General features: G+C 39.6%; 1 protein-coding gene across 3 annotated transcripts in view; it reads left to right on the plus strand.

The window, feature by feature from the left end:
• Positions 1-22,955, plus strand: part of NME7 (NME/NM23 family member 7) — an 89,495-nt gene that overhangs the window by 274 nt on the left and 66,266 nt on the right. The window contains exons 2-4 of one of the 3 annotated variants that reach the window (XM_051781035.1): positions 12,980-13,039; positions 17,703-17,810; positions 21,221-21,387. In XM_051781035.1, coding sequence (XP_051636995.1) covers positions 17,808-17,810; positions 21,221-21,387 — 170 coding nt within the window. In that variant the 5' untranslated portion in view covers positions 12,980-13,039; positions 17,703-17,807. Of the gene's footprint in view, positions 1-24; positions 137-12,979; positions 13,040-17,702; positions 17,811-21,220; positions 21,388-22,955 lie in introns of those variants that run through there. The other 2 variants (XM_051781036.1, XM_051781034.1) reach the window with 2 other exon arrangements.

Genomic DNA, 22,955 nt, shown 5'->3' on the forward strand with positions numbered 1-22,955 from the left:
GGATGCCCAGCTGTTGGGAAGCTGTTGGGAAGCTGTTGGGAAGCTGTTGGGAAGCTGTTGGGAAGCTGTTGGAAAGCTCTAGGCCGCCCTGCGTTAGGAACAGGCTGGTTCAGGAAGTCGGGAGCGAAGGCAGCTGGTGCGTTTGAAGGAGGGAACGCGTTTCACGTGCGACAGTGTTTATTCTTCACCGGATCCACTGTATAGTAATGCAGGGCAGACGGCAGGATGTCACTGCAGGGGCACTAATAAAGAACCAGTTTGCACTTTGATATCAGGAAAAGGTTTTTTCACCTCGAGAGTGGTCGTGCACTGGAACAGGCTCCCCAGGGAAGCGGTCACAGCACCAAGCCTGACAGAGTTCAAGAAGCGTTTGGACAACGCTCTCAGGCACATGATGTGACTCTTGGGATTGCCCCGTACAGGGCCAGGGGTTGAACTCGATGATCCCGATGCGTCCCTTCCAACTCGGCGTGTTCTGCGATTATAACGCAGCTCAGCTGAGTCCCCTTTTCCCAGGATGGCATGGTAAACCCAGTGTCGTGAAGCTGTTTAAAACTGAATTTCGTATTCAACCATATGTGCAAGACACATGTAATAGCCTGGCCGATGCACCTGCTCACCGTGTAACACCTGCCTCAAGCAGGTCAGGTTTGCCCCAGCCTGTGCAGCAGCTTTGTTTGCACCTCACTTTCAGAACGCAAGATCAGCATTTGCCACTTAAATAAGAATGCCACTGTTTGTTTTCAAATACAGGCATTGTAAGTCTTTTAATCCAGGCAAAACTGTAATTTTTGATTCCCTTGTTGAATTTATTCACACCGGCAGGAGTCCTGCTTTGTGAGTTCCTGCAGATGTCGCTTAGGTAAAGCGGTTGCTTTGTTGTAGCTGACTGTCACTGAGAGTGATGTGTTTCTAACCTCCCTTTATTTCTAGGGTGACATGAAGTGAACTGATTCATTATAACAGTGTTGAATCTTACAGCAACCTCTAACAAAACATTTCATGGTGAATTTGTTTAATTTCTTTTGAAAAGCCTTCAGGACCCACATGATCTGTTGACATAATTCCATTGCATGATGATTTTTATAAACTCAGTTCTCTGAGTGTTTTTCTTGTTATATTCCATGCCACAAATGATGCCAGGGATTACATGTTTTGTCCTTGGTGGGTATAAAGATATTCCATTTTTGTCTTTTATATGTGAAAGAACTTGAAGATTATAACTTCACCCTTTCCTCTTTTCACATTTTTCTTTAGTAAACAAATTTTGTTCTTTTAGCATTTTCCTACTGCTTATATGGTTTTAAAGTTTAGATATTTTCCACTTTGTCTGCAGTTTTCTCTAAACGTGGTGTTTAACCTGTAGGTTGCTTGCCAGCTGCGGTGTGTTTCACTGCTGCTGAGCAGTGCGTTTGTTTCTTAGATGTTCATATTGCCAAATTCTATCATTTTTTTCCTGAACTGTTTTGCACTCTCACTCTAACTGCAACCCACTGTAATTATCAGATTTTTTTCCCTGTGATTTTGTTTTCTAGATAGTTTTTCCCCTTGTATTTGACTTTTTTTTTCCTGATCGTTGTTGTAGTACTTTGCATCTGTCTCTATAGAATTTTCAGATTATCATTTTGAGTTCTGCTTCTAAACTGCTTGCAATCTTTCCCACCTTAGTTGTCAGCCCAGATTCTAGAAGTATGCTTTTGTAGTTTCATTTTCAGTGTAATAAGGAAAATAGGAAATAAAGCAGATGCATGGCAGATCATTGTGGAACACCATTTGACTCCCAGTTTGCAGTGGAAGTATTCCACTATACACATTCCTATATGTAGTAGTCATAACAGCTCTTCAGTTTAGGCCCTAATGCCTTATTCAGCTTGTGAGGCTCTCAGATGACTTAGATTAAAAACTCTGTCAATGCCCTGTTTGTCACACCTGTGGCTTCTCCCTTCCTCACTGTGTCAGAAAAAGATTTGTTCTTGACAAATTCACATTATCTGCTTTTTATTATTGTCTTCTTAGATGCTCAGTGACTGAGTGCTTAATAACTCGTTGCATTATCTTCCTAAAGACTGTCTTTCTTGGGACTCTCTCTCTTGCCCTTCTCCAGTGCCCTGGGACCCTTCTCTTTTGTTTTTCTGTGGCCTTTCAAGTGTTAGAGTCCTGTTTATTTCTTTTATACTTAAAAAGCCATCAGTTTTCCCACTTACATACCCTTCGTCCTGATGTTTTCTCAAAATGCATTAAGAATAATTTGTCTGCTGGAAGCTGATGGGAAAACATGTTTTGGGAATGTGTGCTGCCCAGTTAGGTATGGACACAGCATCCTGGGAAAGGATAAGTTATGTGACTGTTGGATGCCATGAATTTACACACCTGATCCATCTCAGACTTTTTCAAAACATCTTTTCTTGGAGCGACAAATAAAAAAAATATCGTATCATGCTTACACAAAGATAAAGGTTATAACTTTCAGGGGAATTGGTTTGTAGTGTATTTGTGTCAGACCTTACACTTCAGTCATTTGCAGGCAATGCCCTGGAAAGTAGTTGTGTGCATTGTAAAACTGGGCACATCGCTGTGGTGGAAGCCAGGGTAGAGGGAGAAATGTTCTGAAATATCCCACAGTTATTTGTCTAACAGCACCTTGGCTTTACAGGTCTGCTGATCATTGGGAAACAGCTTTCACTGTCATCAGGTGGCAGTATTTCAAGTCAGTTCTGATGCACTCTGGCATCTTGATTGTGATTGTGTGACTCATGGCTGCTGTGGACAATGAGCAGTAAATTCCCAAAGGGAAACCTGCTTATCCCCATCTGATGTGCTCTCCTGAAATGCATTATCCTTTAATGGTACCTTTCATGTAACCATGTGCAGAGATGAATTTGTCCATCATCTTAATAGTGTTAGTTTCTTTTTATTAATGAGTTTGGTGCACTCTGACACTTGAAAGTGTTCCAGATAAAGAAATGCAGCATTTGCCAGAGAGCAATGGCTGACCTGCCTAACTGATGCCATCTGGCATTGATTTTGTGGATGTAGAAACAAATGGTTAGTGGAATAAAAGTGTACAACTACCTTAGTTCTTTTTGCAAAGCGGGGGAAAGTGTATGTGAAGTAGACTCTCCCAGTTGCCCGAACTTGCACTCTTGTAATTTTGACCAAAATCTTGAATGTATCAGGGAATGAGCAGTTCAGCTCACTTCAGCAGAAAATTTTGCAACTTGTATGTTATGTTTGTTACTGTTATCATCATCATCAGTTCATTGGTAAAACCTGCATCTTAGAGAATAGCAACATGGAAAGCCTCAGTTTAGACGAGACAGGGAAGAAAAATGAGTAATTTTTTAAAAATGCTTTCATTCATCAGTGGAAAAGACTGTTTTGGAAAATGGGTCTTAGAAAATAGGAAGTGAATGAGGAATTTCTAGAACTTGACAATGGAGAGTCCTGGGGTTTTCATGGTGTAATGTGATTTTCAGCTGAAGGCTTTATAAAGGCAGTAGAGCTCATGGGGCAGCTGTGGAATATACCTTTGTTTGCAGGAGTTTCATTTGGGATCCAGTAGTCTAATTGCACTGGATGAGCTGGTAAAATGGAATAACTTTGAAGATCTGTCATTCAGAGCTATCATATAAACAGACGAAACTGTTTCCTGCTAATAGACTTTCCTGAACAAGTGCACATTTATAAAATGACTTTTCTTTTAATAATTTTCAAATTACATACTTTTTGTTGCAAAATAGCTGCCATTCTGTCTGACATTTGCAGCATTTCATCACAGGGAAAAATAAAATGTTATAATGCAACATGAGGAAAAAATAAGCAAAATGCTATCAGATAGCCTTTAAGTACTTATTGCATGCTGAGTCTTCCTATGACCATCAAAAATATGTCATGGTTTCTTCTTGAGCTAGTGTTTCCAAGTAATGCTAATTTACTTCTTCAGCAGATAGGCTGTATGCATTGCAGAAGATGTAGCTGGTAAAATAACAGATTCTTTGGCACTCTGTCAGGCAAATGAAAACTGTTAAAAAACCCCATAGCTTTCCTTTGTTCCAGGAGCTCATTTTGATTTCTGTGCTGACATCTTTATGACATTATATGCTATATAAAATGCCACCCTACAAATATGAAGTTGACAGGTTTAGAATCCATGGGATAAATTACCTCCTACTGTAGCCAAGTCTTGGCTTTGGCTTGCAGAAATTGCCATCTCTCTAAAAGTAATTTTAGATGCATTGGTGGCTCTTCTGATAGAGTGGCTGAAATAGGTGACATTATAATAGTCAAAGTTGTCTAGCATTACCTAATGATAAATTTAATACTAATCTCCATTTGTCACCCAGAGTTGGCTGGCCAGATCCTTTGGGTTGTGGGTGCAGATCTTAATAACTTTGACATGTCTGTCCTAATTGTATGCTGGGGTTCTTTTTTTTTTTTTTTTAATATGTACGTTGTCAGAAGGTCAAGAAATTCAGGAATTACCCAGTGAACCATTGCCAGAAATAAAGAAAAGTTAGGAACTTTCAGTTGGTAATAAAAAAATAGTAAGATTTAATGACAGAGACAGTGGTTATTTAGAGAATTGTTCCAGGCAGATTTGACATGGATAAAATTTATACTTAACAGCGTTGTGTCGGAGTTCTTAATTTTTGAAAATACATGTAGATTGTTGTTAATAAAGGAACCCAATAGGTCTATGGAGGATCTGGAGCAGCTTGGAAGGAGGGACATTATCTTTGGGCAAAGAGACGCCAAACTATGATAAGAATCACAGAATCATCATTTAGGTTGGAAAGGACCTCCAACCTGCTCAAAACAGGTCTAACCAGACCAGGCTGTTCCAGCCTCTCTCCAGGCAGGTCCTGAACATCTGCAAAGATGGAGATTGCACAACCCCTCTGGGCAGCCTGTGCCAGTGTTTGACCACCCTCTTGGTAATTTTTTTTCCTGGTATGTGACTGGAATGTCCCACTTGTGTCCTTTGCTTTTTCTGCTGTCGCTGTACACCTTCAGGGATAGTCTAGATCCATCTTTTTTGGATGTCTTTCAGTTAGGTAGTTGTGCTTTGTGTGTTGTGTTCTCCAGACCCCAACTGCCTTGGTGGCCAGTGGCTACTGAACCTTTTATCTTTTTCTGTTTGATGGTGTCTCTTTCCTATAAGCCAAGGGAATAGTGACCCTCCAAAAGGTGAGTTTGGCTGTTCAGTTAACCATTTTAGCTTCACTTTCTAGAATAATATGGTGATCTAGTATAGCCAGATGGGATACTCTGTTAATCATTTACTGGCTGGTGAGAAACAGTGGTAGTAAGTGGTGTGTTTGAAGGGGGCTTTTTCCATGAACCTTGATTTTTAACTACAATTTTGGCTGCCAAGAATAATTACTGAAAGTACTATTTCCTGGAAGTAAGCACTGTGCTTGGCCTAATCCTCCCAAACTATTGTTTGTTCACCTGTGTCCTTATACAGATGGAAACCAGAGGACCTGGTGCCTAAGCAACACACCACAGTCGCTCAGTAGTGTTTTGTGGTTGAAACCCAGTAGTTCTCTCCCAGCCAACAAAATGGAAAGAAAAAATAGCATAAGGTTTGACAAAGGGAGTAAATTTTGTGTGGTTGGGCTTTGAAACATACTGTTACAGTTTAATACTAAGAATGAAAGCTTATCAAGGATTTGCATGTATAAAGAGCATATCCCTGATCAGATGAGCACATAAGAGGTAGAAATTTTTTTTTCCTCATACCATATGCCTAATAGAAATGTCCCCAGTATGAGATAAATTATGTAAGATAGCCCTTGCAAGTTGTCCTGGAGTGGACAGCTCTGATACTTGTCTAACACCTGTGGCACAGACATTTTTGGAGGCTGGATGTTTCCAGCCAGCATGGGTTTAGGAAAGGCAGGTCCTGCCTAACCAGCCTGATCTCCTTTTATGACCAGGTATGACCTAGTGGATGGGGGAAAGGCTGTGGATGTAATCTACCTAGACTTCAGCAAAGCCTTTGATACCGTGTCCCATGTCATTCTCCTGGAAATGCTGGCAGCCCATGGCTTGGACAGGTGCAGTCTTGGCTGGGTTAAGAACTGGCTGGAGGGCCGGGCCCAGGGAGTGGTGGTGAACGGTGCTGCATCCAGTTGGTAGCTGGTCACTAGTGGGGTTCCCCAAGGCTTTGTGTTGGGGCCAGGCCTGTTTAATATCCTTATTGATGATCTGGATGATCTTAGTAAGTTTGTGGATGACTCTAAGTTGGGCAGGAGTGTTGGTCACCTGGAGGGCTGGAAGGCTCTGCAGAGGAATCTGGACAGGCTAGATAGATGGACCAAGGCCAGTTGTCTGAGGTTCAGTAAGGCCAAGTGCTGGGTCCTGCACTTGGGTCACAACAACCCCAGTCAGTGCTACAGGCTGGGGAAAGAATGTCTGGAAAGTGGCTTGATGGAAGAGGACCTGGGGGTGCTGGTTGACAGCAGCTGAGCATGAGCCAGCAACGTGCTCAGGTGGCCAAGAAGACCAATGGCATCTTGTCCAGAACATTGAGGTGTTGGAGTGAGTCCAGAGAAGGGCAATGGAGATGGTGAAGTGTTTAGAGGGTAAGTTGTACGAAGAACAGCTGAGAAAGCTAGGATTTTTTAGCCTGGAGAAAAGGAGGCTGAGGGGGGACCTTAACGCTCTCTACAACTACTTGAAAAGAGGTTTTAGGCAGGTGGGGGTTAGACTCTTCTCCCAGGCAGCCAGTGACTGGACGAGAGGGTATAGCCTCAAGCTGCACCAGGGAAGGTTCAAGTTGGACATCATGAAGAATTTCTTCACTGAAGGGTTTTTAAATGTTGGAACGGGCTGCCCAGGGAAGTGGTGGAGTCACCGTTCTCCGGGGTGTTCAAGAAATGACTGGATGTGACACTTAGTGCTATGGTGTGGTTGGTAAAGTGATAATCAGTTAAAGGTTGAACTCGATGATCTTGGAAGTCTTTTCCAACACAGATGATTCTGTGATTCTGTGAAGAAAGCCATATGCCCACGTGTCAGCAGTTTTCCTGTGTGAAAGGTCCTCATCACCCAGGCTGTTGTGATCTGTTGCTTTATCATTTAGTCATTTCTACCTCCACTTAAAAGGTTACTCAGTTTGAGGCATAGTACACTAGAAAATGATGGCAAACAGATGACTTACTGATCATTTCAGAAGTTAATTCTTGAGTTTTAAATAAGTTGCTCAACCTGTCCCTGGGCACCAGAGGGTGCTCCTGTATTTGCCAAGAATTGGCTCTTCCAAGATGTGTTCCTGAGAGCCTGTTGCATATTCTTTGTTTGCATGGATTCTTCAATAACTGTAACTACCTTAAGTATCTTTTTAAGAAATCACACTTTTTCTACAGAATATTCTAACACACTTGCAAAGAGAGCCACGTGTGAGAGGTCTACACGTGGGAAATGGGGAAAGGTGGGTAAGCACACTGGAGGCTGTGTACCTGTTCTTCCACATTAACGCTGCACCTTTAAGTATGATCCTTTGCTAAACTTAGTATCCCTCCTATTTTTATCCTTTCCACATATTCTTTCTCCTACTGTAGGGAGTGTATTATGCTGTTTGTTTTCTAGTTACACCAATGCTGTCCTCGCCCTGTCCCATGTTCTCTGTTACAATACACTCCGATAACTGAACCATGGTCTCCAAGTCTGAACATCCCCAAATCACTGGTGAGGAGGAGGAGAATTGTGGTCTGGATGCAGCTACTGACATTCTGGGCTAGCAGTGTTTCCTGGTGGCAGCTGCAGGGGCAGTGGGCCTGGCAGCATTTTCTGACTTCTTCCGCAGGTGCCTGGTTCCTGTGCTGCAGTGAAGGTTTTGTGGAGCAGGAAATGAGGAGGAACTGACTGAGCTGCCTCTGTCATGTTTTTGTCAAAATCCAGGAGGATTTATAATGCTTAAATAGTACAGATATTTTAGCTATTAAATCTTGCTGTCCTTCTGTGAAAGGAATGATGGTGATGATTATTCCCATTTTACAGAATGACAAAGTGGGAAATATGGCCTCCTTTTTTAAAAAGTGCTGAACATCAAATGCTCTAGTGCAGGGGGCAGGTGAAACTAAGCAACTTGATCAAAGCTGTGTATGGAATAGGAATCTCTTAGTCAGTGTCTTCATCCAGCAGAGACCTTTGCATCTCCAGGGAATAGCAGTTAGTAAAAAAACTGTCATGACAGAAGTCTGTGCTCTGAAAGAGAAATAAATCTTTGAATTGTAAAACAGATCTTCATAAGATGAACCTGTAATAGCCTGAAACGATTGGCAGAGTTTAATAATATGTTTGTACTTACCCACTTTGCCTTTTGTACCCCACAGAAGTTTTAATTTTTTGACTTTACTAATGGGAAATTGCCGAACAGCTTTTGTCATGAGAATTTCTGTTAACTTGTAACTTGTCATTAGTCTGACTTCAGAATAAAGTATGACCACAACATCTCTACTAGCTGAAACCTGGATTTAGTTCAGCTACCTTAGAATCAAGACTTAACACAATCTGAGGGGAAAAAAGGAGTTTTTTAACATCAACATTTGGTTAAGCAGTAGTGCAGACAAGATGCCTGCAATAGTGAATAAGAGACGTCAGCAGTTGTTTGTCTGCTTCATAGGATCATAAATGGTTACTAGACTGTTATAAGCTCTGACTGCTCAAGGTAGGCACAGCATGTGTGGTCTTTAGAGCATTCACACAAAATCCTGAGTGCTAATTGCTTGTAATATTGGCTGCTGAGGGATCCTCCTCCTTTAGCTGTGATTCCAAGGCAACCAACTAGTTCTTGTTAAAAACGCTTCTCAGAAGATTATTATGAGCTGAGATAATCTGAAAATGCTGTAGGCATTATACTACTTCGAAGTGCTGTTGGCAGCTTTGGTTTAGGTTTTGTAGGTGTTTCCTTTGAAACCTCTACTTCCAGCTGCTTGTAACTTTTTCAAATTTTAACCACTCTATGTGAAAATTTCCAGGCAGATTCTATTGGAGGTTGAAAATTTAATGGACTACCTGAATAAGAATGTTTTGGGAGAAAATGCTTCAGAGTCCTAATTAAAAATAAATAAATAAATAAATAAATAAAATTTTTAAAAAAACAACAGTGTTCACTTGAAACACTTCAGTTTTAAAAATACTGGAAATTGAAAGCTGAGAGTTTGCCAGACGAATATCTATGTCAACTTTTATGTTAGGCCAGGTTTTGAGCCTTTCAGAAATGTTTTTCCTGTAAGTACAGTACCTATTGGAACTTGTAATGGGATGTGCACAGGTAGCTCAGTGTATGCATAGCCCTGTTTTCCTTTCTGGGATCGAGTGTGGGCGCTGATCTCCTGGTTGGAGGGTGAAGACAGCTGAGCGTTCAGCAGCTGACCGTGGCAGCGGTAGTTGTGCCACTAATGGCTGATTAGGGGCAAAGCACCTAAATTCTACTCTCGGGTGTAATTAGTGAGATGACCTGCATTACAAATGCTGTTCTGAGTTGGCGAACAGCTTTGCTGTTGCTTAAATCACTGTGGGACTCTGCTTGAGTTAGTGGAGGCAGATGGACACACAGACCTGCTGAGCACTGCTGACTACTCTTAGGGGAATTAGCTGTGATCATGTGATTAAAAGTACAATAATACATACTATGATCTGCAGCTTTAAAAACATGCATTAAATGGCGATATATTGTCCTAAAGACAAGGTTTACCTGGTCTTCCGAAACTAAACTAAAGTATGGCATCCTTCATGTGTTTTAGGCATGTAATTGCAGAGGATTGAAGTTAGTGGTTGAGAATCTGAGTTCTTGATTCTCTTAGAGACTGGGGGGAAAAAAAGGTTAGGTTACACTAATCATGCCTACATGCATAGGAAGCTTACATAATTTGCATAATCTAGTAATAAAAGAAGATTTCTTAGTAAATTGACAGAACAGCAAAACAGTTTTGCTGATGTGAGACAGAATTGCAGATTCCTAAATCTGAGAAGAAAATTTGAGACCTTCAAGCTTCTAGAGTTGTGTTTATCACAACCCCTGAGTATATGGGCATGGTTTGCTGAACTGAGATCCCAACTGAAGAGGAAGATTCACTTTGTTAGTCCTACAGGGACAGAAGTATCCCCATGTTACTTGGCAACAGATGCTCCAGGCAGCAGTAGCCATATGAACATATTTAGTCCAAAAGGTACCTGAGAAGCCTAAGTACCAGTAATACTGGGAGTCGAATAACTGCGCGTCTAAAGGATGTAGCACAAGTTGCAGGAGGGTAAATGTAAATGAGTGTTTGGCTCACTTAATGGATTTCCAGATATCATTAAGAATGTTACTAATCTAGCCAATTCTTAATTAGTTTGAAATAGTCTAGAATTTGTGTGAAATTTTCAATAGGTGGGATTTGCTTTCTACAAGGAGAGCATTAAAAAGGATACTGCTTACAAAATTCACCAGTGAGCTTCTGAATGTGAGACTTGGATTGAGAATTGTCTGGAGTCAAGACATTGTCACGGAAATTGCAGTTGCCAGATGTTTCTCTATTTGAAAGCTGGTCTTTTGATTTTACTTTTTTGCTAAAGAAAAGCCTGTTGAAAAAGTAGTGGGAGGACCAACAGCAGTGAGGGGGAGGCAAAATTGGAGTTCTAAAAATTATTCCGACTCGTGTGTCAGAAACATGAATAGAAGAGGAGGAGGAAAATGAGCTTTAAGAGACAGAGCTAATTGAGCGCACTATCTACACAGCGTTGTGGATTTAAGTTTTGCCTGGAAAATATCTTGTATTACACAAACTGAAGGTAGAAGATGGCTTGAATAACAAAGCTTGGTAAATGTGTACTATTGGGAATTCATTCTGGGATTTAAGGTGCACTGCAATGCTGAAAATTAGAACACTTTCTACCACTGAGAATGTTATTTGTTAAATACCATCAGCATGTCTGAGGAGTCATGTTTCGGTTTTGCAAAATTGTTGCTAACGTTCAATGTCTTAGCTACTTCTGTGCTTTTTTTTGACTTTCCCTTTCACAAATGGGGATTTTTCCTGTAAAGAATTACTGGTGATGGAAAATTACTTGTAGTATGCAAGTAGAATTTTTTATGCAGCTTCTTTCTGTCTGTCTCAGAAAACCTAAATTTCTATGATGGCAGTTTGTTGTGCGTATCTGACCCCTTAGTTTTCCTGCTGGGAAGTTTGAAATTTGCTGTCAGATTTCAGTCGGATTTGGTAGAGGGATAATGATGTTCCTCCAGGTTTCACAAGAATGAAGGGGGTGAAGAAACTCTCTAATGTGTCTTTTAAGAAAGTCTCTACTGAACAGAACCATAGTTAGACATCAGAGAGTCCAAGTGGGTACAAGCCTTTATTAAATGCCTGAGCTGAAGAGAGGCTGTGGTCACAACAGGGATGGGAAATATGAATATAGAGAACTAGACCTCATTGTTTCTCATGCTTGCAGAAGTACTCGACTTTTTATGTAACATTTTATTACAGATTCCAATTGTTTTAAGTGTTTTTGAATTGTCTTTTTCATCTTTATGTCTGCAGAGGACCATTTTATTGAAGATGTCCTTACATGAAAGAGTAGCACTCCTAACCCACTGGTTGAGACCATCTTTAAAGCTAATTGAAGTTACATTTTTTTGGTCTGGTGGTCTGAATTTATGAGTGCTCAGTGCTGCTTGGAAGGCTTGGCGTAGTGTAGGACCTGCACCTAAAAGCATTCAGCTGAAAATAAGGTAAGGCTAGCCTGATGTTTAAATGGAAGAAATGGGAAAGCTAACAAGTCAACCATTTAAAAAAATCCAAGTGATGCTAGGGCTCTTAAGAAAGCAGGTGACACTGTGACAGTGCTTCTGTCATTGGCCTGCTGGGGGAGTATAACACTGTGAGTAGCTACCTTTGAGGAAGGCAGGGGCAGATCTGGTTGAAATTCCTGGCTCTTGCTCCTCAGACAAGGAGTTTGTCAGTGACTTCCTTTTCATTTGTGGTGAAGTCCTCCTCAGGACTAGGAGGTAGAGTTAAATCTGAAGTGGTGATTACCTGGAAGATGACCGAGTGATTGGCTGTTTATGAGCTTTGAGGAACTGCTTCAAATAATTCGTAACAGGGCTTAGATATCTGCTGTAAGAATTTGATCACACATTTATATACATTTGATTATACATAACAATAACTTCAGGACCTTATTCTGAGAATAATGTTCTTAATGAAGGCAGCTGGTCAGGTCCCCCACTTCACCCCACTGTCTGAAGAGCACGAGGCCGACATCTGTCAAAGGAATGCACCAGCAAATATGGCAATAGTTGGGGTTTTTTGGTAGAACCTATAAAGAGGAAAGACAAGGATAAAGATACATGTTGACTGGCCATTTCAGTAAATACTTTTTTTTTTTTGCCAGAGGGTGGTTGGCAACTCTCAGACATTTGTGATTTTTTTTTTTTTCCTCTAGAAACATAAGATAAGTGTAAGCACTAATGCATAAGCAAACCACCTGATGTTGGAGTCAGTCAGCCTTGTTATATCTTCACCTGAAATGTTTTAAAGTAATTTGTATCCTTGTGCTTTGAAACCCATCTCATCTTTTATAAAAATATTCTTGCTCTTCCAAAGTATTTTTGAGAGTTCCACCAGCCTGGTTTGAGGAGGGAACAGGTTGTGAGAGAAATGTGCCCTTAAAATTGTTGCCAGAATTTTAGGAAGTTTCAGAGCAATCTTTCCAGAAAGCTTTTTTGGTGTATTAGGAGAAATACCCTTTCAGAGTGAGAATAGTTCTGTCTGCTGGTCCATCCTGTTCCCAGTGATTTTCATAGAAACAGCTTGATCCGTGCTCGACTGCAGGTTTTCCCCATGACAGCACGGTTTTACAAAATATAGAACAGAGATATAAGGATGGATTGGATTCAGCTTTTACTGAGGTTTGTGCAGGCTTTTTATTGCTTCATTAGGAGATGAGTCAAATCCTTTGATTCTTTTTCTCTCTGGTCTGATTTCAGAGTCACTGAGTCACTGAGAAAATTGAAGGAGCAGCAGACATGAAGCTGCGCACGTAAAATGTAGCAATCCTTTTCATGACTCCTAAACCAATAAATATGCGGCCGTGAGCCCGTGTCAGATACACCATCCCTGCCGAAGTTCCTGGTGGCATATGTAAGCCTCAAGGAGACCAGGTTGCTAAGAGCATGTCGAGGTGCACTTTCTAGATTCCTCAGGGCTTTCTAATTTTAAGAAATATTTTGTTGCTGTTTCACATGAAGTTCTTTCGAGTTGAAAAAAAAAATTCAATAGCTCCTGATTCCCTGTATTGCCAATTTTAAGAGAAACTCCAGCAAGAAATTTCTAGTCAAAACTAGAGAAGAACAGAAGTACGTTCCCCAGAAGATTGCAATAGCGTGGCAGTCGCGAGGCATCTTGAAGCTGGAAAAGCAAATCCAGATAGATGTTCTGCATAGTTCAGACCAGAGGGATAAAATTGTTTCTCCACCTTCCCGTGAGAGTTCCTTAGTCTCTGAACTGCTGTTCTACCACTGCTGCTTCTATTGAAAACATTTGGAAGATCTCCTTTTGTTTTACTGTCAACAGAAGCCTTTTGGAAGTTTAAAAGGTTTACAGGACAAGGCATCATATCCTGTCCAGCTCCCTAATCATTCTACTTTCTGGTTATGAGCATCCTTGGCAGTTTGGTTCCAGACATATTATTTCCCTCTGCAGCAGAGTTCTCTGTGAGCACAGCTCTTTGCTGAATGCTTGGATTTAGTTTCTAGAACTTGGTCCCATGCTAGCTAAGAATGACTGCTTCCCCCATCACTTTCAGAACTAAGTACAAAATTTATTTTTTTTAATTCAGCTGTACTTGAATAAATGTTTCTCATGTGCATAGAGCCATCCTACTGCAAATTCACACATGCCGATATAAACAAAAAAGCGTAAGCTAGCAAAACCCACATGCATTTAAATGTTTTTCTCTGCAGCTTCTAAGAGGAAGAAAAAAAATATTCTTTCCATCTTCACAGTATGTGAACTTCTGACATCACTGATCTCAATGGCCTTAGATTTTACCATGGAAAGAAGATGTAAAACTTGAGCTCAAGACAGCTATTTTAAAAGTATCAGTATATAAATATAAAGTGCATAGTCACTGCTGGGCTTTTTAATATTGGTGATTTTTCCACTTATGTGAACAGTTATGAAAAAATATTTCTCCTCCATTAGGTATTGCTTGGTTAATTACATAGTCATGAGAGCAGAGGCTATGTGTGATTTTAATGAGGGTATGGTACAGAAATGAATGGAAACTAATTCTTTAAAGCAAGAATTTTCTGAGTTATAAGGTATTTATTTATTCACTTGATTTGTTATTACTTGAGCTGTTCCCAGGAACGTGATTTCAGTAGTGACTAACATGTTCCAGATATTTCCTGTGGGAATGAGGTATCGGGGATCTCTGGTCAAGGGCTGTGATATCTCCCTCTTTCAGGACTCAGTGTTGGTCTGGAGCAGTGTGGTGCATTGAACATGATACCACCTGACAGGTCATTGCTGTTCTCTAATCACTCTTCCCTGGACAATTATTTTCTCTGAGTTTCCTTTGTTAGGAGGATGGACAGAAGCTAAGGATGAAACTTAGCATGTCTCCCTTAGTACTTTCTCATCTTTACAACTCCTTACCATTTTGCAGTCAGGGCACACTAGTAAAGGGTATGTTAGAAAGTTGTTTGCCATACCTGTTCTGTTTATTTAGTGGTAAACTGATGGCAAGTAAATGTCCAGAAAAGATAATTTTAGGGCTGTGAAGGCTTAAAATTTTATTGCAGTTCTTCCAGTGATGGGAAAATGGATAGGTTTTTGTGTTTGGGTTTTGCCTCCTAAATCCTACTCCTCCTTTAAATCAGTAAATCAAAATTTCTGTTCTCATTTAAAATCATATATTATGAGCTTAATATGTACTCACTTTTAAAAACTTGTGTTTTTAAATTAGTTGGTGTTTTTAATGACCTGGAGTGACATTTTTACAGAAATACCTGGCAAGATCTTCCCAGAATATGTTCATCACATTGTGATTACATTCAGTATTGTAATCTATCTGGTTTAAGACTATTTGCATGAATCTGCAATAGTAAGATTGCAGTTCTACTGTGTTTTACATTATACTTATTTGGTAGGGTCTTCAGTTTGCTTTTAGGGTTGAATTTCTTCACTTTGGGGTGGGTGCCTTTAAAACAATTTACATGTTTGCAAATGTATTCTGTTTCCAGTTATCTTTACAGTGTTTGCAGTAAGCTTTTAACTTCTCTACTGCTACTGTTCTCTACATCTCTACATTACATTTATTGTAATAGTTTTATGCTGGTACAACAGAGGAAATTCTAGTTATAGTCCAGGAGAAACTTTAGAGGTTTTGTTTTGGTTATTTTAGAAAACTGCTAGCTCTCCATATTGTCTAGATACAAACCAAAAGTGGATTCAAACTGTGCTGCTTACTGATAACATTTACTGTGTTTGGGTATTAGCTCTGTAGTTTTTTTCAAGTCTAAGTAGCATTTATGACCTTGCCTTTGCTTATGATGCCAAGAGAAGATAATACAAAATGATGATATTCAGCTGAATAAGAAGTAATGACCAGCAGAGACTGCTGAATAAAAAAATATTAATAGCTCAGACACTGAGTAAGATTGAATTGTTCAAGGTTGGATGGGGCTTTGAGCAACCTGGAAGATGTCCCTGCCCATGGCAGGGGGATTGGAACTACATGATCTTTAAAGTCCCTTCTGACCCAAACTGTTCTGTGATTCTGTGGAATAGGACTGTTTTTCTTTTTAGTCAATCTCTTTGGTAGAGAATTGCTTCTTTATAACATCCATCCTTGACAAGGTGATGGTCAAATTAATTGATCAAGTGTCTTGTCTTCCAGTAGTATGAGTATATTTAAGATCAAGGTTGAAATCAGTAATTTATTATTGTCTGCCAACCCTTATTTATTGCTTACTACCAACAACATACCTATGTAGAAAAATCAAGGTATGAGTTTTGACATAAGAGTTTGTTTTGACTTCTATATCTCCAGAACAATGATGATAGCAATGAAGACCCAAGCATGACTTGCTTAAGTAAGAACCAGAAACTGGCTAAGTCCCTGGTTTTACTGGTGGATGCTGCACCCAAAATAGGAGTCTAACTATTGTCAAAGGCTGCAGTGTGTACTGTACAGATAATACAGAAGTTATAGTAGCTCATGTAAAGAAGGTTTTCAGAGCTGTACAGACTTCTACAGATAGAAAAGGAAGTTTTGCATCCCTACTGCATGAGTCTTTCTGTGGTACAATCGTATCTTTGTTTTGCAGTGTCAGGGTACCATAAAGGCTGGCAGGAGGGTGGGGCACTTGCTAAGATGCTTTTAACTAAACAGGTACAAGTATTCATCACATTGTAAAATTCTAAGTTTTTTCTTCATTATCTCATTCTTTCCTGCTCCTGCTTGTGTTAGGGCTTCAACCTGCAAAAGCACTTATTCCTAAGTCAGTGGTAAGCTGAAGATGCTGAAAGAAAAAATGCACTGACAAGAGAAGCAAGATCATGGTGGTTGTTTTGTTGTTTTTTCAAATGTCTGTGGGCTTCCACTCACTAGGAAAATTATTATTCTTTTCCTACTGGTTTTCCAGAATAGTTAATGGAAGCCCACAGGAACTCTTTCTGTCCTGTTGCGTTATGAGCTGTCATTGTAACAACTGAAATGCTGCTGTCTTCTAAAATCTGAAGTACTAAAAAGACCTACCTGGCTGCAACTTAAGCTACCAGTGGTTCCTCAATGTTTATAATGTTTAAGAGTGCAGATACATGTAAAGAGTGGAAGCCCATGGCAAGACCATGCTTGCCCTTAGGAGTAGCAATCAGATTGAGAGGAATTGTGGAAAATAAAAATTAGAGCTCCGTCTAACAGCCATAAAATAACTGATATTGCATCAATAGCTGACAAACATATACCACTAAGAGGTATTAAAACTGCACGTCCTCGTGCCTCGCGTCGTCTTTCTGCTTACTTTGCTGGGGGGGGTTATCCTCTGGAGGATGAGGAGTGGGGAGAAACTGTGCATGTGGTTACACTTGTAGAATTACTGCAATCTGTCTCTCTCGTCGCACTCCTTGAGGGCAGAAAATGAGTTGTAAATGAGGTTGGGCTATTTATGCTTTATGTAAATTTAAGGAAGTTAAGTAGTGAACCAAACTAATGTTGTCCTTAACTTGAATATGTTTATCTCCTCATTAAGAGGAGTTTAGTTATGACTGTTAAGGAAGTGGAAAGTGTTTTCTTGTAGGATGTGTAGAAAACGTGTGAAGAGTCTGTAATTTAGTTGTAGGCAAACACTTTTTTTTTTTTGATGAATGAAGGTAAATCAAATACTTTGATGAAGTTAAAAAGTCTAACAACAACTTCTACAATATTCCGTACTTCATGACTGATGAAATCAGAGTAAGTTATGAGATTGCCTGGAAAACTGCCATGATCCAAGTTCCATTATACTTAAAAGGTGATAGCTAACAACTGAAAAGATGTCACCAGCTGGGGTAGGCAGAAGATAATACGCAGAGTGTGCAAGTCCATTTATTAGTGATTTTTTTTTTTTTTACTTTTCTGATAACAAATGAAGTTTTTTTATTTGTGTGTTTTTACATATAAAATATGTATGCTTTTGGTAATAACCATTTTTGCCCCTTTTCCAGAGTCAAGATGAGAGATATGCTTTCATTGCTGAATGGTATGACCCAAATGCTTCACTCTTTCGACGTTATGAACTTCTGTACTATCCAAAAGATGGATCAATTGAAATGGTAAGAATGAAAGAAAAAAGAATCTTTTTTCATAACTGTAATATCCAATTAAACATTTCATAAAACAGCAAGCCACTGCCTATGCCTATTAATTTTCCATGTAAGAAAATACTATTTAAAATGTATCTTGCTCTGTTTCTAAAACTAAAAGGAAAGTAAAAATACGAGTTCACAGTGAAGTGCTATGTGGAATAGCACTCATGTTTATGATTTTTTTTTCTTTCTTAATGCTTGCTTTTGTGTGGAGAGATTCATTTGCACAAATCTGTTTTCATTCAATCTCTACTTGGGTTTCAGAATTGAAGCTCAGCAACACTGACCTAGTGCTTGAGAAGAATTAACTGAAACTAATTCGAAACAGGGGAATAAGCTTCATCAGGAATTCCAGAAATCTCTGAAGACTAAAATGTAAAAGAGTCTAATCAAAGTGGAGGAAATGGCAGATTGCTCTTAATTTGGTTTTAATGAAAAGTAGGACATTTCAGGCAGTGGGATCTAAATTTTTCCATCAGTGGTGTTGCACAGACCTTTCTGACTTGTGATTCATACAACTGATCCCCATTTTTTATTGATAGCAGATGAAAACAAGCATTTTGCATTAGCAGGCATGTATATAAAAATATAATGTATACTGTAAAGATAATCCTCATAAGCCAACCAATGCTTTGTGCTTCCCTTTAGGAATGAGTGAATGGTTTGGACTATTCCAATTTTTAATGAAGACCTAAGAAGATAAGAATAGCCTAGATTTGGATATTCACATTTAATAATTTAATTTCATTATCAGATTTTAACTTTCCTGCTATAAGTATCAAATGGAAAAATAAGAAGCTAGTGAAACTTGCATTTTCTTAACCCAAACTACTGCTTGCAGAAACCATGATACTCATCTGTACAAGAAGATGCACTTTGCATTTGATGGTTTCTTTAAACAAACTCTATCATAATGTTGTCCCATTTAAGTTAGTTCTTTGTATGATGTCTGTATGTGCACAGTTGTCAAAATGTGAGGATTTTTGTTTTTTCTTTCCCAGAGATGGTTTAATCAGTCAGGAGTTGTAATAATCTTCCTACACAACCGCGTGTGGGCTGCTGAAATTGTTGTTCGTTTCATCTAGACATCTCAAAATCAAGAGCTTTCAAGGTGTTCCTGAACTACTTAATGCCCTGTCTATGGCTTGGTAAACTTCTGTGTTTTGCCAGTGTGCTCTTAGGGGAAGACAGTATGGTATGCACGCAGTCACAGACTGCACGTGTCCAGGACAGAAGTTAAAAATCAAAAATAGATGTGAACACCCTTAGAATATCTCAAAATCACTTTTGGAGTGAGTTTCTGGATAGATGCTACATTTAGAATTCTCTTCTGGAGTTTTTTTTAAATTTCTGCAGAATTCAGGGATTCTTTGTTTCTTTAGTACTGCTTAATTCTTCTGCATCTTTTGATATCTTCCTGAGGAGATGACAACCCGCTCTTACCTTCAGCGTGTCTGAGAAGAAGGAAAGTAATAGATATGAACCAACTTTTCCCCACTTATGAAAAGGATGTTTTTTCCCCTTTCCCACCTCCCTGACAATAGCTTTCTTTTATCACACATGTCAGCTGAAGGTGGAGCAGAGCTGTTGAAGGCATTTGTTACTTGAAATCCTGAGCTTACCTCTCCATTCTGTCCTGTCTTGCTTCCTGTAAACAAAAATGACAGCGGGAATAATAAGAGAAGTTTCCTGCTTGCTTTGCAGCTGGGAAGAAGACAGCATAGATTTTTGTCCAAGGACAGCAAGCAGCTCTTACAGTCAAACTGGATCTCTTGACAGAGGTGCCCCCATTCTCTGAGTTTCCATAGTTAATAACTCTCATGGTGAATTCTGAAAACCTGAATAACTTTTCTTGCTACAAAAGATTTCCTAAAAAGAGAGAAGAAATCTTTAAAAAGGACAGATTCTTAGCAGAGAACTATTTTGTTTTGGGTAATTTATTTCTATATGTACATGGGCAGCAGGGTAACAGTGCAAACAGTCTTGTATTTCTTCTACTGTGGCTTATCATTCACTTTATAAAAAGATCTTTTAAAGAGATCCAGAATTCCACTCTAAAGAAGAATTCTTTAACACAGGTAGATCCTCTTCTTTTCTTCTTCTTGAGAAGAGAGAGACAGTACAAGGTGCTTTTCTAGGAACCATTACTTAAATAACCAAGGAAGTGTTCAGATTTTTAGTCAAGATACTGAAGAATTTGCATATGGCCAAGATAGTTAACACTGTTCTTGCCAAAGTCCAGGAGAAAACACTTAGCTGAATTCAAATGATATTTTTCTTTAAACATGTTGTCATTTCATTCCCTGCTGCACTTGAATAGTGAACACTTAGTAGGAGCATGTATGAGGAGCTAAAGACATTTCAGCAGGGAATGATTCTTCCTGATAATCATGCCCTCAGCAGGAGTAAGTATCAAAATAATTTATATTCTCTGACCTGCAAAGTTTTGACTATTCTGAAAAAACTTTTTTTTTTTTCTACCCTTCTAACAGAAGAGAACTATATTTACACATTTCAGAACATGGAGTATGCAACTTTGCTCTTAAATTTTTTCTTTCCCTCTAAAATTTTTGGGAATGATATGCTTTCTTTTAATGCAATTCTAGTTGATGTATCGTTGCAGTGGAGTACAGTACATGTAACTTGAGACAGAAGGGGAAGTTTAGCCTGAGGAGGACAAAACTCCTCTTTTCATTGGATTCCACTTCCCCCGGAAATTGAAGGCATCTGTAATATCTACCTGCGGTGAAGAAACAGTTCAGCAGGTTACCTGTTGTGCTTTGCCAGCCCACCCAGAAAACTACATGTTAACGTCTGGCTTCTTGCTTGGAATGATGAGATATAAAGCTGAGTGGCCTTGACAGGCTTTTGAGCTCGCAGCTCTAGGCAGTGAGAACATCTCAGCCAAGTGTTGCAATCATCTACGCGTCCCTAATTCTGAGTCCTACACAGTCAAATAGAGCATGGTATCACTGGAGCGATGCCCTGAAGAGGAGACCTGCCAGGGTGTATCTTGATCATTGTGGTACAAACCATTGGTCTGTGAAACAGCGTGGATCTGCTGAGGGAACTCCCAGTGAGACTGGGCAGAGGCATCCACGAGGCACCCGAACCTTTTATCGCAACTTGAATTAGAACAGAAGCAAATTCAAAGATAGCTGTGAACCTGAGACTATTTAAATGGAATACATTTGTAATTGTGGTTTAATCTTCTAAGTTTTCTTGGTATACCTGTAAGTTCAAAGGGTTAGGAATTAAATCAAGTCAGTGATCAGATTCAGTCCTGCAGTACTGCGGAAATTTCTGAAGGTAACAGTTGAGTTTGCCTATTACTAAATATCTTGCTGTGGTAGATTTTAATATTCTTTTTCCTGCAGTACGATATGAAGAACCGCCGCACCTTTCTGAAGCGCACCCCGTATGAGAGCTTACACCTCGAGGATTTATACGTGGGAAGCAAAATTACTGTTTTTTCCCGTCATCTCTCCATAGTGGACTATGGGAATCCATATACGTCTCGCAAGCTTGGGAGCCGCAAAGAGAGGTAAGAAGGGAGGATTTTGAAATCTCCCTTTGTGGTTGGGGTTTCAAAGTAGTTGTTTGCTAGAAATGAGGTAAGTTTTCTGTGCTAATAGTGGGGAGAAAATGTAGCTACAAGTTTGCATGCGGTTCAAAGTGATCTGACATACTGAGAACTGGAGAGAAGCAAAGTGGTCTCTGCTTGTGGGCAAACCCATGACTCCCACAGTTACCTGAGTGTTACCTTCAGGGCCAGCTTCTCCATGGTGTCAACTGCTGGCTCCTCTAGGTCTCTTAGGAGAAAAGAGGGGGACAAGGAGGAAAAGAGTGGTCCTGTTCAGCTTTGTTACTCCCCCAGGGCAGGCAGCAGTAGGATTCTTGTGATCTGTGGATTCTCTTGGGGCAGAATTAATGTGGTAATTCTGATGTGTGCTAGAATTCAAAGACCTGAACCTTGTGAAGCTGCCACCTGTCTCTCTGGGATCTTTGTAGAAGCAGAGAACCTTACCACTCTGATCTGTGTGAGAGTAGCAAATGAAAACACTAGAGACCACTCACATTCTCTATTTTTCCCCACTATGGAGGACTTTTTCTGATAATTTTTTTCAGCATCTCTCAGACTCTGTGTGCATGAGGACAGAAAGTTTAGAGTGAGAATGTCAATAAAAACTACAGGCTTCTTTGTTAAGACAAAGTTTGTTTATAATGGGTGAAGATAAGACTCATCACATATTTTTGGTTTAAAGATTTGCTTTGGAAAAGATGTTAAGAGCCCATCCAAAACCAAAAATATCAGGAAGGACTTAATAAAATGGCACTAAGATTAAATTTACAAGAAATTTAAATCTGGTTTATTGACAGTGCAGGTAATATCTGAATCTGGAAATTAAAAAATTTTGATAATTTACCCCATCTTTTTTTTTAAAGCACACTGAACATTTTCTTAGGTATGATATTCCAGTGAGCCCTATTCACCTACTTGTTCCCTCCTGCTAACTGGGCTTATTTTGAACTCTTTTTGGGGAGTTGTACATAACCAGACATAGAGGAAGAGTTTCAAGTTTTAACACACATCTTTGTCTTAACTGCACAAAAATATTGCTGTGAGAATTCCTGCCTAATATCTTTCCAGAAAGCGTTCTAGTACTTTTTCTCCAAGCTGGGGTTGGGCAGGGTGAAAGAGTAGCAAAGGAGGTAGAGAACACCAGGGGATGGATTTTGTATATATGGCTACTTTTGTTGTTCCTCAGTGGAGCCTTGGGTAGATTATATCTTTATATTAATGTGTATTTTCTGCTCTGTCTAAGCTAACATAAGCCCTGCTTCTGATGCAGGGCTCGTGCAGTTATACCAAGAAAAGGCAGCTTATGATAAAATGACATTTATTCCTGTAGGAGGCATTGCTGACTGCAGGGCAACACTGTAGTTGTGTCAAATGAAGTGGTCTTGGGAGGGGATGAATTTTTGTACTGCTCTACAAAAGGAAGAAAGAGCATTTATGACATGTCAGCTGTTTGGAAAACATTTTAGGAATGTCGACTGAAAGATAACATAGATATGCAAGTGCAGTTACATATTCAGAATAGCCCAGAG

This window comes from Manacus candei, unplaced genomic scaffold (genome assembly GCF_025592945.1).
Source record: "Manacus candei isolate 608988 ecotype Guabito, Panama unplaced genomic scaffold, ASM2559294v1 h1tg000014l, whole genome shotgun sequence".
NCBI classification, from domain to species: domain Eukaryota; kingdom Metazoa; phylum Chordata; class Aves; order Passeriformes; family Pipridae; genus Manacus; species Manacus candei.